The following is a 14,964-nucleotide window of genomic DNA, read 5'->3' as shown; positions in this document are numbered from 1 at the left end:
CAGCCAGAAGGTGGTCGGTGACAGGGAAGGATTAAGGCAGCAGAAGGCTCGAGGAGACAAGCACATCAGTGCCACACGACCGAAACAATGTATTCGCGACCCTCAGAGGGTTGCCAATAAGGCAACACCTGGGCGAACGGGGCAAGGAACGGTCTGAACCAAGGGCAAACCCAAGCAACTCCCGAACCGGCACACCGAACTCGGGCCCCCTCCGCCACAAGAAGCCCTTTTGCTCTGATCAATCACAGCTAGTGCAGAGACAATGTCCAAGCAATGCTGAGCAAATTCATTCGGATCATCTACATCCACAGTAGTAGTAGAGGTTCCGCAGTTACAGATAAGGAGTATTAAATGTTGGTCTTGAGTGGCGTGAATGGGACTTGGGATTCGGGATCGTGAACCCATCCCCATTCTTAGCGGTTTAAATCGTCTCCTAGCCATTGTAGTTGCGGAATGTCTTGGTTATTTTGCTACACTATCACACCCGAATTGAAAAGTCTTCATTCTTAAATCTGAAACCAAATCCACCCCAAGAAAAGAATCTCAAATCGGGGCATTTGAGAAAAAAAAAGGTTCATAGAACAATTCTTTCATTTACACGCTGAAACTGGATGTGGTTATGATAAGGTGGGGTTTAAAGTACTGACAGATAATCAACATCTTACAAATAGGTTGAGAGTTTTTAATGAAAATATTAAGTCAACAAGAGCTAAGAAACGATTTAATCCAGAACAGTGGGGATGGGTTGGCTGTCGCTAAAGTCAAAGACCCATTCACACCACTCTGATTCCTGCATCAGATATAGCTTTACTTTTCTTATTTTCATATTTTAGGATAGTAATCTTTCAGTGACCATTTTTAAAGATGGCGTCGATAATATCGACTTGGAAATAGTTATTTTCATGGTGTTTATTACGTTCATGAAAATCATCTACTCAGTAAAGAAATATCGAAAACATTTATATATCGGTAATATATTTGGCATCTAACGAAGTCATTTTCCAAGATGGCGCCCAAACTATCAGCAGCACGCCTTCAATATTCAGAGATGGTGTTTAGACAATCTTCAACAATAAATTTGGCAATTTTCATAATTTTTGAATAGTATACTGTATCTAAATGACATTCCCGGCGGCCATTTTCCAACATGGCGGCCAAACTATCTCATGAATGGCTTCAATATTTTACTATGAGGTTCACACAGCTCTGATTATAATATCTATCAGTTTTCGTAATTTTCCAACAACATAATGAAGTAAACTGTACTAGCTAGCATTCACGGCGGCTATTTTCCAAAATGGCGACCAAACAAATGTTACATTCATAACATGCACCAATTTTCGTAATTTTTGAAGAAGAACGTGGAATACATTGATGCTGGTATTCCCGGCGGCCATTTTCCAAGATGGTGGCGAAAGCTCGCGCTCTACAGCAGGGGACTTTTAGTATATTTTTTGTTCGGTCAAAAACAACACATTTACCAATTTTCATCTTTATGTTCAAATGTTCTAGGTCAAGCCCTTTTTTAGCCTATCTGTCCTGGCCTATATGGTTCGCTAGGGTTTCGTAAAACGTCTAGCCTCCCAATGGCAGGGCTTCTGCTTCCACCAAAGGTTCAAGCGATTGCGGGTTTGGTTTTCCTATAATTTATTGTCAATCAATCGCCTTATATCATGAACGAAATAGTGAACAATCCAGGACATGCCTTGTAAATACAGATTAGAAACACACACAGTGCTTATCATACACATTTTACTTAAATAACGTCCAAATTCCAATAATTTGAAGGAAAGTGAACCGGTGATAAATATCGTGCTTTTTTTGTTCACCCGCAGATGGCGTTAGAAAAACCGGAAATTACTGCTTCTATAGGTGATTTCGCAAAAGTCGGGCTGGTCACGTGCAACTGTTTTTCGAGACGTCACACAAAGTCCTACTATTGTTAATAAAATAGGTTTTGGTTGGCCGTATTTCTAGAGAGCGATTGTTATGTCGTCTGCTACAATTAGAAAGGCTGTGTTGCAAGTTAAAGGCTAACAAACGTGTTTACTGCTTCAATACTTTGGTTACGAAATAAATATAATTTTATTATTACTATTTATTATTATTATTAAACTGGAAACAAACCATTTAGCTGTTAAATCTATATTCACAGCACACCCAACTGACACATTCGAACAAGCAGACAATTTGAAAATATAGATTTTTGAATTTGAATGATGTTTTCCCTGCAACTAACTTATGACGTAGTAGTGACGACGCACAAACATTAAAACAAGCTGGACGGTGCTGACATAGTTTGCGAAATCACCTATTCATGTATTTTCTCCAAAATTTTCCTCTCTCTCAAACTTCCATACCCTCGCCTATCTTTCCACCCCTTTCTTATACAACCAAATGCGCATAGATAACCAGATAGTGAAGAACATCAACCCTTTCCTGCCTTTTTCAACGGTATTCGTGTAAAATTAGAAGTAAGGGAGGACACAAAGGGGTGGTTGGTCAGCCTCGTTTTCAACTACCAATCGAATCAGAGATAGATTAACCATCTTTAATGTCACGTAACCAGCGGCTCCTGGGGATAGTGGAGAATACTATTGAAAAATAGGCTGCTCAACTAAGCTTAACGGTTGTTTTTCTTTAGATCTCTTTCGGTCAAATCTTTGTGGAATTTTCAGTTTCTTTAAATTGAATTTTTGTATTGTTTGATTTGTTTCCAAGCCTATGTTATTGTTTTTATTGACATACCTCGAAAGAAAACAGCAGACTGAGCAGAGCAGTTAGCGCTTTCAGCGCAGAAGCCGAAAAACCAAACTACCCAATATAATTTCTACGCTAAAGTTGGCCACAATGTTGGTTTACAAACAACAATGGATTTGGAATTATCCAAAGCTAAACCAAATTTTTATGTATCAGTCAAGTTTGACACTATAGTAATGAAAATAAAGAAAATAAGTGAACTATATTTTCGAGCCAATTTACGCATGTACCTTGTGTAAAACTACGCGAAAGTAACTCTCCGCCGCGGCATAAGACCAACTCTCCCCGTCGCTCTGTAAGGGGGACGGAAATCTTGAACCGACTCATTTTTCACGTTGAGGGGTAGGCTTCTCGCTGTTCACTTTCTGGTTATATATGTGCCTTTATTGCAACTAGTGGATATCTCGGTTTGTACAAAGAGGGTATTTGTACGAGCCATGGACGAAGCAATGCTGAAGGACCGATGGCAGAGGGAGAAAGTTGAAAACACTTGTTAATTCGCTTTCTAGTGGCAAATAGTAGCAAACCGGATAGTGAGGGGCATATGGGGGAATCAACGTTCTAAAGAGGATAGCAGCAAACATCTTATTTTGTCTAGATGGCATTAGCTTTTTCCGGGATTCGACTCAGTATTTTTCATAACCCCCTCCATTTTTGGGCTGAAAGGGCGTAGTAAGCTTATCATTGGTTGTTTAGTCGCTTAGTATGGGGCTCTAAGGGCCGCCATTGGTTCTTTAGTATTGCTTCGTCCATTTACGTCCACAGGTACGGCTGTAATGTCCACTTTTTTATGCATGTTTACATTGTACCGTGTTTCTAAAAGGCCTTGTCGTCAGCTAGCTTTTTTAAATTATTATTTTGGGACAATTTAACAAGAAAAAATTAACATTGGATCCTTTTTTAACGTTAATTTTCCAAATAATTATTCCAGAGATTCTACTTGAAGAGTTTAGAATGAAATGCCCTATCGAAGGTGAAATAAGCTTGAGTATTACCACCGTGAGCCTCTAAAACCGTCGAGTCTAAACAGCGTGTTGAATTATTTCGCGTCAAATTGAAAATATGTTGTTATCAGTAGATTAAATATTCACTAAACTTGATTTAATGTTGTAAATTAATGTTGTGTAGGAAAACGAAAATGTATAGTTAAAATTCCTTGTAAAAATATAATGTAAAAAAGAATTTTTGTAAAACATGAATGGGTTTTTGACCCTTTTGTGTTATCAATAACCATCAGTCGCCAAGCAGTCGCCGAGAAGTACCGGAGGGTCGAGAGATAGCCATCAGTAGCCAAGCAGTCGCCGAGAAGTACCGGAGAATCGAGAGATGGTTCTTACCATCTCGGAGATTTTCCGGCCTTCTCATTGGCCACCTCCGGCCTTCTCATTGGCTGCAAAGAAATCCATTTTCAAGTCCATGGAAAAGTATAAATAGAAGATACTTTTCTTTAAAAAGATCAGATTACTTGAAAACCGCTTGTAACCCATTAGCCCACTCAGAAGGGACCCACTTAGAAGGGATAAAAATAAAAAGATGAATAAAGAACTTTACGGCGTAAAACTTAGTCGTTTCTTTAAGGAATAAAACTTAGATAAAATTATAACTACAATTACGACGCAAAACTTAGTCGTAATAAAAAATAAAACTTAGAAATTTAGAGCGGGAATTAGCATTTTTCAGTCGGTGCTATATTCCAAGAAAAACAATCAGCTCTCCCAGCTTAACACTTTGAGCACAAAACTACATGGTGCCGAAACCCGGGACCACGAGCGAAACAAATTGGACCATTTGAAACAAAAAGAGAACAATTGAGCAAAAATTAAAAAACAATTTCGCGACACAAAATAAATAGCGGAAAATGCGCGACGCAAAATAAATAGCGGAAAATACGCGACGCAAAATAAATAGCGAAAATTACGCGACGGAAGAAACAAAACCGTAAGAAAAAATATCCGAATTTCTTTAAAAAAAATCGGAAAGAAATAGAATAACAGTCGGAACTTTAAAATGGAGACGCCGGAAGAAAGAACAAAGAAACGGGACGCAGAACGCGCTAAACTAAAGACCTCCCGAAAGGTTGTTCGCCAACTTGTTACCAAATTAGTCACGGAAATAGAAGGGCTACTAACCGGAACAAGCTGCCAAATAGAGGACGTAGAGGATGCCGTAGCATTACTTCAACAGAAAGAAGAAGCGATCATCCAATATGACGCGAAAATAGAAGCGTTATTCGACGACGAAAAGGAACAAGCCAACGATACCCTCAAGGCATACGAGTATCGGGACAAAATCACGATCACAATAAGGAAGGCCAACCGCCGGATCAGTAACATCAAGGGAGCCGTTGCTACCAGCAATTCCAGCTCGAGCGGAACCATAATCACGACTGGATCAGCGACATCATCGTCCCAAGTTCACGCTAAACTTCCAAAACTGACCATTAGCAAATATGGAGGAGACTTCACCCAGTGGGGCAGTTTTTGGCATCAATTTTCAATAGCAGTGGACAAACAAGACATGAGTAAGGTCGAAAAATTCACGTACCTAGAGTACTATGACGAAGCGATTAGAATCTTAAAAAATAGGTTTGGTAGGCCGGATATGGTAAAATACATACATTTGAACATTTTAAATAATTTAGAACCAGTTACTAAGGTTGGGGATTTGAGGAGTCTGAGAAACTTATATGATCAGTGCGAAGTTAACATAAGAAGTTTAAAATCGTTAGGGGAAAATATCGCAGCGTGCGGGACGTTTTTATGCCCGAAGCTTTTAAACTGCTTGCCCGAAGAAATAAGGCTTGAGTATAGTCGTACTAGAAAACCTGATGCCGACTGGAATATAGTAATGCTATTAGAATTCTTAAAAGAAGAATTACAATCGAGGGAAACTTGTCAAGTGTTGGGAGCTAAATCCGTCTCAGAAAAACATGGTGGTGCTAGCTTCCAATATAATCAGAATCAGGATAGGAATCAGGATAGGAGATCTCAATACCCGAGAAATACCACCTCGGCCCTTTCGGCAGGCGTAAATTATCGCCAGAACCCATCTAATCAAAATTATAATCAAAACCGTCGGGAAATCCAACAATATGAATATCAGGATAGAAGGAATAATGTATACTGTATATTTTGTGAAGAAACCACACACAAAACCGCCAATTGCGAAAAATTTAACATAGAACAAAACAAAAATTTCATAAGGGATCAGGGTAGATGTAACCTTTGCCTTAGGAGCTCGCATGAAGCCAGAAATTGTCATGCCAGATATAGAACGTGCCTAAAATGTAAGAAAGGTCATAATTACGCAATCTGTTACCAAAATCCCGCAAACATTGGCCCAGAAAGGAAAGAGGAAACGAGGGAAAATGTAGAAACTAGCGTCAATGTAGGTGTAGCTTCAATAAATATAGGAAAATCAGAGAGAAAAAACACAACAGTTCTCTTACAAACAGCCAGAGCTATAGCGAAGCACCCCGAAGAAAATCATTTAGGGGTAGAAATCAGGTGTTTCTTAGATTCAGGAGCCCAGGCTTCCTTCATACGGGAAGACATAGCTAGAAAATTAAACTTGCCCATAATAGGTGAAGCAAAAATTGGGATCAACAAGTTCATGAGCCGAGAAATTTCAGAACACGTTAGAAATAAAGTGAAAATCACACTAGAAAACATAGAGAAACCTGAAGAAAGAGTAGAAATCGTCGCCATAGAAGTTCCCTTCGTATGCAATTCCGTGACCACCTTCGATTGTGACGAAATAGAAGGTTATATGAAAGACAGAGGATGGCAACTAGCCGATAAATCAAATAACGCGGCGCCAATACTGGGAGATGGCATGGAATTGTTGATAGGAGGGGATTTCTACTGGGCAATAGCTTCGGGTAGAACGGAAAGATTCGGACCAAAGGTAGTGGCCATAGAAACAAAATTAGGGTGGGCCGTACAGGGACCCGTAGATTCAAACGGCCAAGCTGACATAACTTCTTGCCCAATATCAGTAATGAGGGTTGGAGTTGTGGAAAAAGAAACAGACAAAATAGTTAAGGGATTTTGGGAATTGGAATCCATTGGGATAGTTAGCGAAGACCCCAAGTCAGAACTGTTAAAAAATGATCAATGTATCCAAAATTTTAACTCGGAAATAAAAATGAATAATGGCAGATACCACGTAAAGTTTCCGTGGCGGATTGAGAAAGAGTTGTTACCTGACAATTTAGAGATAGCGACCAAACGCGCCAACGCTCTAGTACGTAGGTTTAAGAGGGACCCCTTACTATACGACGACTACAAAGCCGTCATTGAGGAACAGTTGAAAACTGGGGTGGCCGAGGTAGTTGAAAATCCAAACGAAAAACCAGCAGGTACCTTTTATCTCCCCCATCAGCCGGTAAAAAGAGAGGCAGCAGAAACGACGAAATTACGCGTGGTTTTGGACGGTTCATCCAGCGCTAAGGGGAGCCCTTCTTTAAATGACTGCTTGGCTTCGGGGCCAAACTTAACCCCCGATATTCTTTTGTTATTGTTAAGATTTCGATTGCACAAGATTGCCTTTATTGCAGACATAGAGAAAGCTTTTCTCCAGGTAGCCTTATCAGAAACAGAAAGAGACTCAGTAAGATTTTTATGGGTTAAAGAGGAGCCAAATAAACAATTAGAAGAAAATAAATTCGTAACGTTGCGCATGGCTCGTGTGCCTTTTGGGATAACCTCCAGCCCGTTTTTGCTAGCTTCATCAATAAAATATCACATACATTCAGTAGAGGGGTCAGACAAAAATGCCGTAAAATTAATTGATAGGGATCTTTATGTGGATGACCTAGTGAGCGGAGAAAATAATGTAGAAGCAGCTTTTACAGTTTCTATGTGAATTAATGAAGTAATGAGTACCGCAAGCATGCGATTTAGAAAATGGCAGACTAACTCAGCGAGGCTCAGAGAATTATGGGGAAATACAAAATCAGAAAATGAAGTCCCAATGTTTGAGGGAAAAGATGCCCCGGAGGGAATAAAAGTTTTGGGCTTAAAATGGAACCCCAATTCAGATACGTACTCTTTTGACCTCACGAAGTTAGTGGAAATATTCCAAAACATTAAACCAACAAAGCGTCACGTGATAAGTGCGGTAGCTCAGATCTTTGATCCAATTGGGATCTTGGCACCCTTTACCATAAGGGCAAAAATGCTATTTCAAAAATTGTGGGTTGAAAAGGTCGCGTGGGATGAGAGATTAAGTGAGAAATTAGAGGATGAATTTATCAGCTGGTGCCGGGAATTGCCCAGCCTGAGACACATTAACATACCCAGGCATTATTTCGATAGTTACGCCGACATTCAAGAGCTTGAATTACATTGCTTCACGGATGCCAGTAAGAGCGCATACGCCGTGATAATTTATGTGAGATACGTTACGCAATCAAATTATGTAGGGGTGTCTTTAGTAACATCTAAAGCGCGCGTGGCTCCACTCAAGGAATTATCTGTGCCCAAACTAGAACTAATGGGGTACAACTTGGGGGCTAGGTTAACGAACTATGTCAAAGAAACATTTAGCGAAAAATTAGTCCGAACCTATATGTGGTGTGATTCCACGATAGCACTATATTGGATAAGAGGAGCAACGAGCATGTGGAAACCCTTTATCTCGAATAGAGCAGCAGAAATTCAAAGTCTCACTAATATAGACGATTGGCGACACTGCCCAGGGATAGAAAACCCTACCGACATCCCGACTCGGGGCATAACCGCGGAAAAATTGGCAAGTAAACAACCCCCAGTAGCACAAGCCTTCCGCATAACAGTCGGTTAAAGGTCGAATAGTCGGTTTACGGTCCAGTCAGCTGTACCATGCTTATTTCGACACTTTTCCGACTCATGAAGCCGACTACTTCTTTTAGTTGGCAATGCCGACATCTATCTGACAGTTGGAACTGTGGTGGTTTGAAGTAGGCTTGCCTACGGTCTAGAAAATTCCAACTTATTTTTTGCCAATTGATTACCGACTCTCTCGCGCTAGTCGGTATTGTGACGTTTAAGAAGAGTAAAATTAATAGCAAAGTTATTCTTAGGCCGTTTAGTTACCGACATTTATCCGACAGTTGGAACTGTGGTGGTTTGAAGTAGGCTTGCCTACCGTATAGAAAATTCCAACACATTTTTTGCCAATTGATTACCGACTCTCTCGCGCTAGTCGGTATTGTGACGTTTAAGAGGAGTAAAATTAAAAGCAAAGTTATGCTTAGGCCGTTTAGTAACCGACATTTATCCGACAATTGGAACTGAGATGGTTTAAAGTAGGCTTGCCTATCGTCTAGAAAATTCCAACACATTTTTTGCCAATTGATTACAGACTCTCTCGCGCTAGTCGGTATTGTGACGTTTAAGAAGAGTAAAATTAAAAGAAAAGTTATGCTTAGGCCGTTTAGTAACCGACATTTATCCGACAGTTGGAACTGAGATGGTTTAAAGTAGGCTTGCCTACCGTTTAGAAAATACCAACACATTTTTTGCCAATTGATTACCAACTCCCTCGCGCTAGTCGTTATTGTGACGTTTAAGAAGAGTAAAATGAAAAACGAAGTTGTTGTATAGGCCTTTTTCCGTGGGACGGTTTTTTGACTTTTACTATTCCGCATATGCCACCAAATTTTTTTTGTTATATATTTAACTTATACTATATTTCGACCCACAAGCAGAAGTTGATAATACTATATTTTTGGCAACACTAGAAACATAACGTTACAAAAAAACTGCAAAGCAAGAAAACGCATCTGATTTTCTAGTTTGAATTTTCCCTCCTGTAATTTCTCGGGTCAGGTGACACGCCTCTGTTCTATTGGCGTAACTAAGATAACGCCATGCACTCCATCATCGAAGAGGGCGCTGCTAGTGCGAAAACAAGTTAGCCTTTCCAGTATCTCTGACGCGGCTGGGTCGTTAGAATGTTTAAACGAGATTTTTGTGGTCGAAAATGATTAGTTCTAGGCTTGCTAACTTTTAATTTCATCGCTAAGGTTCTTTGTCACACTATATAAACTAGAAACGTCTTCGTTTGTCACGTAAGGTTTGAATTTTGTTATTGAATTATCAATTTATCTACTTTTTAGAGCCAGTTTTATGCATAAGCCTTTGCTTTTTTAGCTAGCTTCTCATCTGCTGGGAACCACACCCCTATAAAGTGAAACCAAAACTTAAAGGTTTATGTATACCTTCAGTTTCTTTGTTTGAATATAAAAGAAGCAAGTGCTTTGGGGCGCTTGGAAATCAAAAACCTTATATATTAAAGATTTTTGGTTGTGAAAATAATACTGAATTCCAAAATAGATCTCAATTTGTTTTAGTTACAGAATTTTTTGCGGTTTCAAACATTTTAAGAGAAAAATGTGTGAAAAAATACCCTTTAGAATTGTATGTTTTTCTTTTTCCTGAAAAAAAAATCTGTAAGTGTATATCAGGGTTGCCACAGTACCTGGATATCCTGGAAAAGTCAGGGAATTTAAAAATGGGCCAAAAAGGTCAGGGAAAAGTCGGAAAATTTTAAAAATTTTAGCAAATTCTGGGAACTTGATTTTAGTGGGTAAAATTATTTATTGAAAGAGTAATGAAAGTTTCTCCTTATCCTCTCTTAACACAGAAAACTCCATGAGCAATCCTTAAAAATGTCTAGAATTGTTTTTATAAAGTAAATGCCTTCAAAAAAGCTCTTAAGACTGTTATTTATAGTTAAAATAATTCTTATTCATTTTGGTGCAACAAATGCATTAGAAAACTTAATGTAGAGAGTTTATTTAATTATAAGCACTTAAAACGTGCTGTAAAAATTTACCCTACCGCCCAAAAAGGTCTGGGAAAATCTGAGAAAAAGGTCAGGGAAAACCTGGAAAAGTCCGGGAATTTTGTTCTGAAAATTCCGTGGCAACCCTGTATACTTTTCATTAAGATTTTTGTAATTTAAGAGATAGTAACTGGCCACATCGAAGATATTAACAATGAATATTAATAAAGGCTTTAATTTATGTAAATATTATACTCGCCCTGAAAAATTTTACTTTTGGTTAAAACCAATTAGCTAGGCAGCTAATATTTCCATTCGACTAGTCGTGTAATATCGAATACATTGTTTACTATTTGAAATTGTTATAATTGATGCTCAACCTGCATGTTACTTGAAATATTCAAAGTACAAATTCTAAAGTGATTTTCATTGAAAATGTATTAAAGAAATTTCAATACTTGGTATCAGTATCCTTTACTATAAGCGAATGAAGCCTCGAGTTAAGGCTTGATCGTCGCAAAAGCGTCGGACCTCTTGCTGACAGGTGGTTAAGTCGACTCTCAAAACGTGTTGGATGAGGGTCCTATTTCATTCGCCTCATAACAGTCTGAAAACCGGCGGGCCGTCGTCCCGCCGGGCGGACATTTCGACTCTCAAACCCTTACTCTACCAGCCCTTTACCGACGATTTACCGTTCCTATACTAAAAAGCCGCGAAATCGTCGTATTGAGCGCGGCTTTAGGTAGGCATAATGACGCCGACCTATAGTCGGCCAACAGTCGTTTTATAGTCGCCTCATAACAGTCTGAAAACCGGCGGGCGTCGTCCCGCCGGGCAGACATTTCGACTCTCAAACCCTTACTCTACCAGCCCTTTACCGACGGTTTACCGTTCCTATAATAAAAAGCCGCGAAATCGTCGGATTGAGCGCGGCTTTAGGTAGGCATAATGACGCCGACATATAGTCGGCCAACAGTTGTTTTATAGTAGCCTCAAACCAGTAGGTAAACCGGCGGGCCATCGCCCCTCCAGGCGGACATTTCGACTTTCAAACCATTACTCTCCCGACTTATTAGTGACTTTTTACCAACTCGTCGGTAACACACAAAGCCGACCATGTAGGCCCTACGTCGGCAGTGCTACTGGGGACTGTGGTGGGAAGGGCCTGATTGGCTAAAGAAACCTAAATCAGAATGGCCAGAAGACAAATCTAGAGAAATTAAAATAAATGCAGAAGAAATTGAAAAGGAATTAAGAAAGACAATAATGGTCGTAAACTGTCAAGAAAAAATAGGGTTGGATAAAATTATAAACCTAGAAAAGTATAGCAATTTGGACAAATGCTTGAGAATAACTTGTTATGTAAAAAGGGCTTTCAAACAAAATAGAGCAAGAGGCCCCATAACAGCTGAAGAGATGGCGATATTGGATAGTAGCGGGGCGCCAGTTAGCCAAGAAAATAGTGAAAGAATGCCTAATTTGTAGAAAAGAAAATTGTAAGGCGGGGGACGCACCTACAGCCCCATTACCAAATTATAGAATTGAGCAGGCACCTCCATTCCAAATTTGCGGAATAGATTTTGCTGGGCCATTGTATATAAAGGGACCGTCGTACTATGAAAATAATAAAACGTTAGACAAGGCTTGATCACCTGCGCGGTCACAAGGGCCTTGCACCTAGAATTAATGCCCTCACTATCCACCGAAGAATTCATGCTAGCTTTTAGGCGAATGGTTGCTAGGAGAGGGATACCTCATACAATATACAGCGACAATGCCAAAACGTTTGAAAAAGCAAACAAGGACCTTCAATCTGTCTGGAAAAAACTGAATGACGCAGCATTGTTAGAATATTTTGGAAGGGAGGGAATCAGATGGAAGTTTATTGCCGAAAGAGCCGCATGGTGGGGAGGGTTCTATGAACGCCTAGTAAGATCAACCAAATCAATCTTAAAAAAGGTATTAGGATCAGCCAAATTAAATTACCAAGAATTAGAAACCACCCTTGTAGAAGCCGAGGCAGCGATAAATTCCCGTCCCATCACTTTTGTCTATAGCGACACTCGAGATCCTTCCCCCCTATCCCCAGCACAATTCTTGATAGGTCAAAGAAACACGACACTTCCACCTCAAAGGTTCACGCAGACGAATCAAAATTCCAATCGTGAGCTACTCACAAAAAGATTAAAATATAGGGAAAATTTAAATGACAAATTATGGAAACGGTGGCAACAAGAATACGTGTTGCAATTAAGGTCCGCGCATCATACGGACTCGAAAAAATTAAATGAAATACAATTAAAGGACGTAGTTTTGGTCCACCAAGATAAAATACCAAAACACGTTTGGAAATTAGGAGTTGTAGAAGAAAAATTAATTGGTAGAGACCAAAAGGTCAGAGCTTGCATAGTTAGAATGAGCAATGGAGCTAAATTGAGAAGGCCTATACAGTTACTATATCCAATGGAGATTGGAGAAAACAATGTTTAAGAACGCAAAATAATGTAGGTCAGTTAAAATTACTCTCGCTTCGTCACGTAATTTTGTGGGGAGTGTTGAATTATTTCGCGTCAAATTGAAAATATGTTGTTATAAGTAAATTAAATATTCACTAAACTTGATTTAATGTTGTAAATTAATGTTGTGTAGGAAAACGAAAATGTATAGTTAAAATTACTTCTAAAAATATAATGTAAAAAAGAATTTTTGTAAAACATGAATGGGTTTTTGACCCTTTTGTGTTATCAATAACCATCAGTCGCCAAGCAGTCGCCGAGAAGTACCGGAGGGTCGAGAGATAGCCATCAGTAGCCAAGCAGTCGCCGAGAAGTACCGGAGAATCGAGAGATGGTTCATACCATCTCGGAGATTTTCCGGCCTTCTCATTGGCCACCTCCGGCCTTCTCATTGGCTGCAAAGAAATCCATTTTCAAGTCCATGAAAAAGTATAAATAGAAGATACTTTTCTTTAAAAAGATCAGATTACTTGAAAACCGCTTGTAACCCAGTAGCCCACTCAGAAAGGACCCACTTAGAAGGGATAAAAATAAAAAGATGAATAAAGAACTTTACGGCGTAAAACTTAGTCGTTTCTTTAAGTAATAAAACTTAGATAAAATTATAACTACAATTACGACGCAAAACTTAGTCGTAATAAAAAATAAAACTTAGAAATTTAGAGCGGGAATTAGCATTTTTCACTCGGTGCTATATTCCAAGAAAAACAATCAGCTCTCCCAGCTTAACACTTTGAGCACAAAACTACACAGCGTTTAGGAACAAGTCTATGACATGCGTTGGTACAGAAGTCTACGGAGCCAATTTGTGAACAAGTTTACGCAATCTGTTTGTGAACAAGTTTACGCAATCTGTTTGTGAACAAGTTTACGGAATCTGTTTGTGAACAAGTTTACGGAATCTGTTTTTGAACAGGTCTATGGAATCCTTTTGTGCACGGACAAAAGCGTTAACTGGCAATGTGAAGGATGCTGAAGATGGGAAGAGAGGCGCAAACAGCGTTACAAGAATTTTAGATGTAACTATTGTCGCAAGTATGGCCCCATAGTGAGGTTGGTGAATTGAAGATAGCCGACCCGACGAGTCTGGCAATCCACCTCCTGGTGTTGTGTCAAAGAATGGCGCTCACGCTTCAACGGTAACTTAAACGCGATCACCGGACATAGCCTTTACTTCTTCGGTGATATAAATGAACGATTTGGCCTTCACAGTACCACCTTTTGATCATGGATGGTGCGTAAATAATGGCGCCACTGCGCATATAACGAATGATTGAAGTAATTCAAAACGTTCGAGTCCTTTCCGACGTCACACGCCGGCCGTAGGGAAAGGGACAGTAGAAATTGAATCCAGCGTTCAAGGGAAGAAGATGAAAATTGATTTTCAAAACGTCTGGTATGTTCCAAAATTCCGAAAGAACCTTTTCTCCGTTCTCTCCGCACATGACCACGTTTCTAGAGGCACGTTTCACTCGACAGCTGAGAGCTGTACTCTGGTCGCAGACGGCCAAGTTTATTTTATGGGATCTCGCCGAAGAGAAGGACTCTCTATTCGAGTCGTTAAGCAATTTTCGTCATCCGAAGTGAATTCTGCCGTTAGTGAAAACATTCTTCAATTATTTCACGAGAGAATGGGCCATCAAAATGAGCGACACGTAGGGAATATGCTAGAGAAAGAGTTCAACGTGAAAGTTCAACAAGACTATTCGTCTTGTGAAGGTTGCCATTTTGGCAAAGAGTATCGAAAGCCTTTTGGGTCTCGGACGAAATACCAGGCTTTGACACCAGGTACATTCAGACCTATGCGGACCATTTGACGTTTCAATTGAAGGAAGCGGTGGTTCCTGTTGCTCAAAGATGACTTTTCTCGGTTCTGCGCTGTATACTTCCTGAAGAATAAGTCAGAAGCATCGGCTAA

At 39.7% G+C, this 14,964-nt stretch overlaps 3 protein-coding genes and 1 long non-coding RNA gene across 4 annotated transcripts; all 4 read left to right on the top strand.

Moving 5' to 3' along the window:
• Positions 1-4,767: 4,767 nt before the first annotated feature.
• On the top strand, positions 4,768-7,626 carry LOC149707914 (uncharacterized). The gene has a single exon (XM_089863839.1). The coding sequence runs from the start codon at positions 4,768-4,770 to the stop codon at positions 7,624-7,626; it is 2,859 nt and encodes a 952-aa protein (XP_089719965.1).
• Positions 7,627-7,938: 312 nt separating this feature from the next.
• On the top strand, positions 7,939-9,273 carry LOC149707913 (uncharacterized). The gene is made up of 3 exons (XM_089863838.1): positions 7,939-8,125; positions 8,186-8,518; positions 9,245-9,273. The coding sequence occupies exons 1-3, from the start codon at positions 7,939-7,941 to the stop codon at positions 9,271-9,273; spliced, it is 549 nt and encodes a 182-aa protein (XP_089719964.1).
• A 395-nt stretch (positions 9,274-9,668) lies between these two features.
• LOC149707912 (uncharacterized) lies at positions 9,669-10,994 on the top strand. The gene is made up of 2 exons (XR_016379964.1): positions 9,669-9,814; positions 9,901-10,994. It is a non-coding gene; the product is annotated as an uncharacterized LOC149707912 (long non-coding RNA).
• A 952-nt stretch (positions 10,995-11,946) lies between these two features.
• On the top strand, positions 11,947-13,020 carry LOC149707911 (uncharacterized). Its single transcript, XM_089863837.1, has 3 exons — positions 11,947-12,011; positions 12,070-12,123; positions 12,168-13,020. Exons 1-3 carry the CDS (start codon positions 11,947-11,949, stop codon positions 13,018-13,020), a joined length of 972 nt encoding a protein of 323 aa, XP_089719963.1.
• The last annotated feature ends 1,944 nt before the right edge of the window (positions 13,021-14,964 follow it).

Source organism: Phalangium opilio, unplaced genomic scaffold (genome assembly GCF_054372755.1).
Source record: "Phalangium opilio isolate 3A_F unplaced genomic scaffold, DU_Popi_V2 ptg000013l_1, whole genome shotgun sequence".
NCBI classification, from domain to species: Eukaryota; Metazoa; Arthropoda; class Arachnida; order Opiliones; family Phalangiidae; genus Phalangium; species Phalangium opilio.
This window is presented reverse-complemented; position numbering and strand designations above follow the sequence as displayed.

Bases quoted from the DNA above. Each gene is read 5' to 3' on its own strand.
- LOC149707914 (XM_089863839.1), top strand. From the start codon at position 4,768: ATGGAGACGCCGGAAGAAAGAACAAAGAAACGGGACGCAGAACGCGCT.
- LOC149707913 (XM_089863838.1), top strand. From the start codon at position 7,939: ATGCTATTTCAAAAATTGTGGGTTGAAAAGGTCGCGTGGGATGAGAGA. The intron at 8,126-8,185 runs GTAAGAGCGCAT...CAAATTATGTAG, and splicing joins ACATTGCTTCACGGATGCCA to GGGTGTCTTTAGTAACATCT. The intron at 8,519-9,244 runs GTAAACAACCCC...CCTACCGTTTAG, and splicing joins AACCGCGGAAAAATTGGCAA to AAAATACCAACACATTTTTT.
- LOC149707911 (XM_089863837.1), top strand. From the start codon at position 11,947: ATGGCGATATTGGATAGTAGCGGGGCGCCAGTTAGCCAAGAAAATAGT. The intron at 12,012-12,069 runs GTAGAAAAGAAA...ACCAAATTATAG, and splicing joins AGTGAAAGAATGCCTAATTT to AATTGAGCAGGCACCTCCAT. The intron at 12,124-12,167 runs GTATATAAAGGG...ATAAAACGTTAG, and splicing joins ATAGATTTTGCTGGGCCATT to ACAAGGCTTGATCACCTGCG.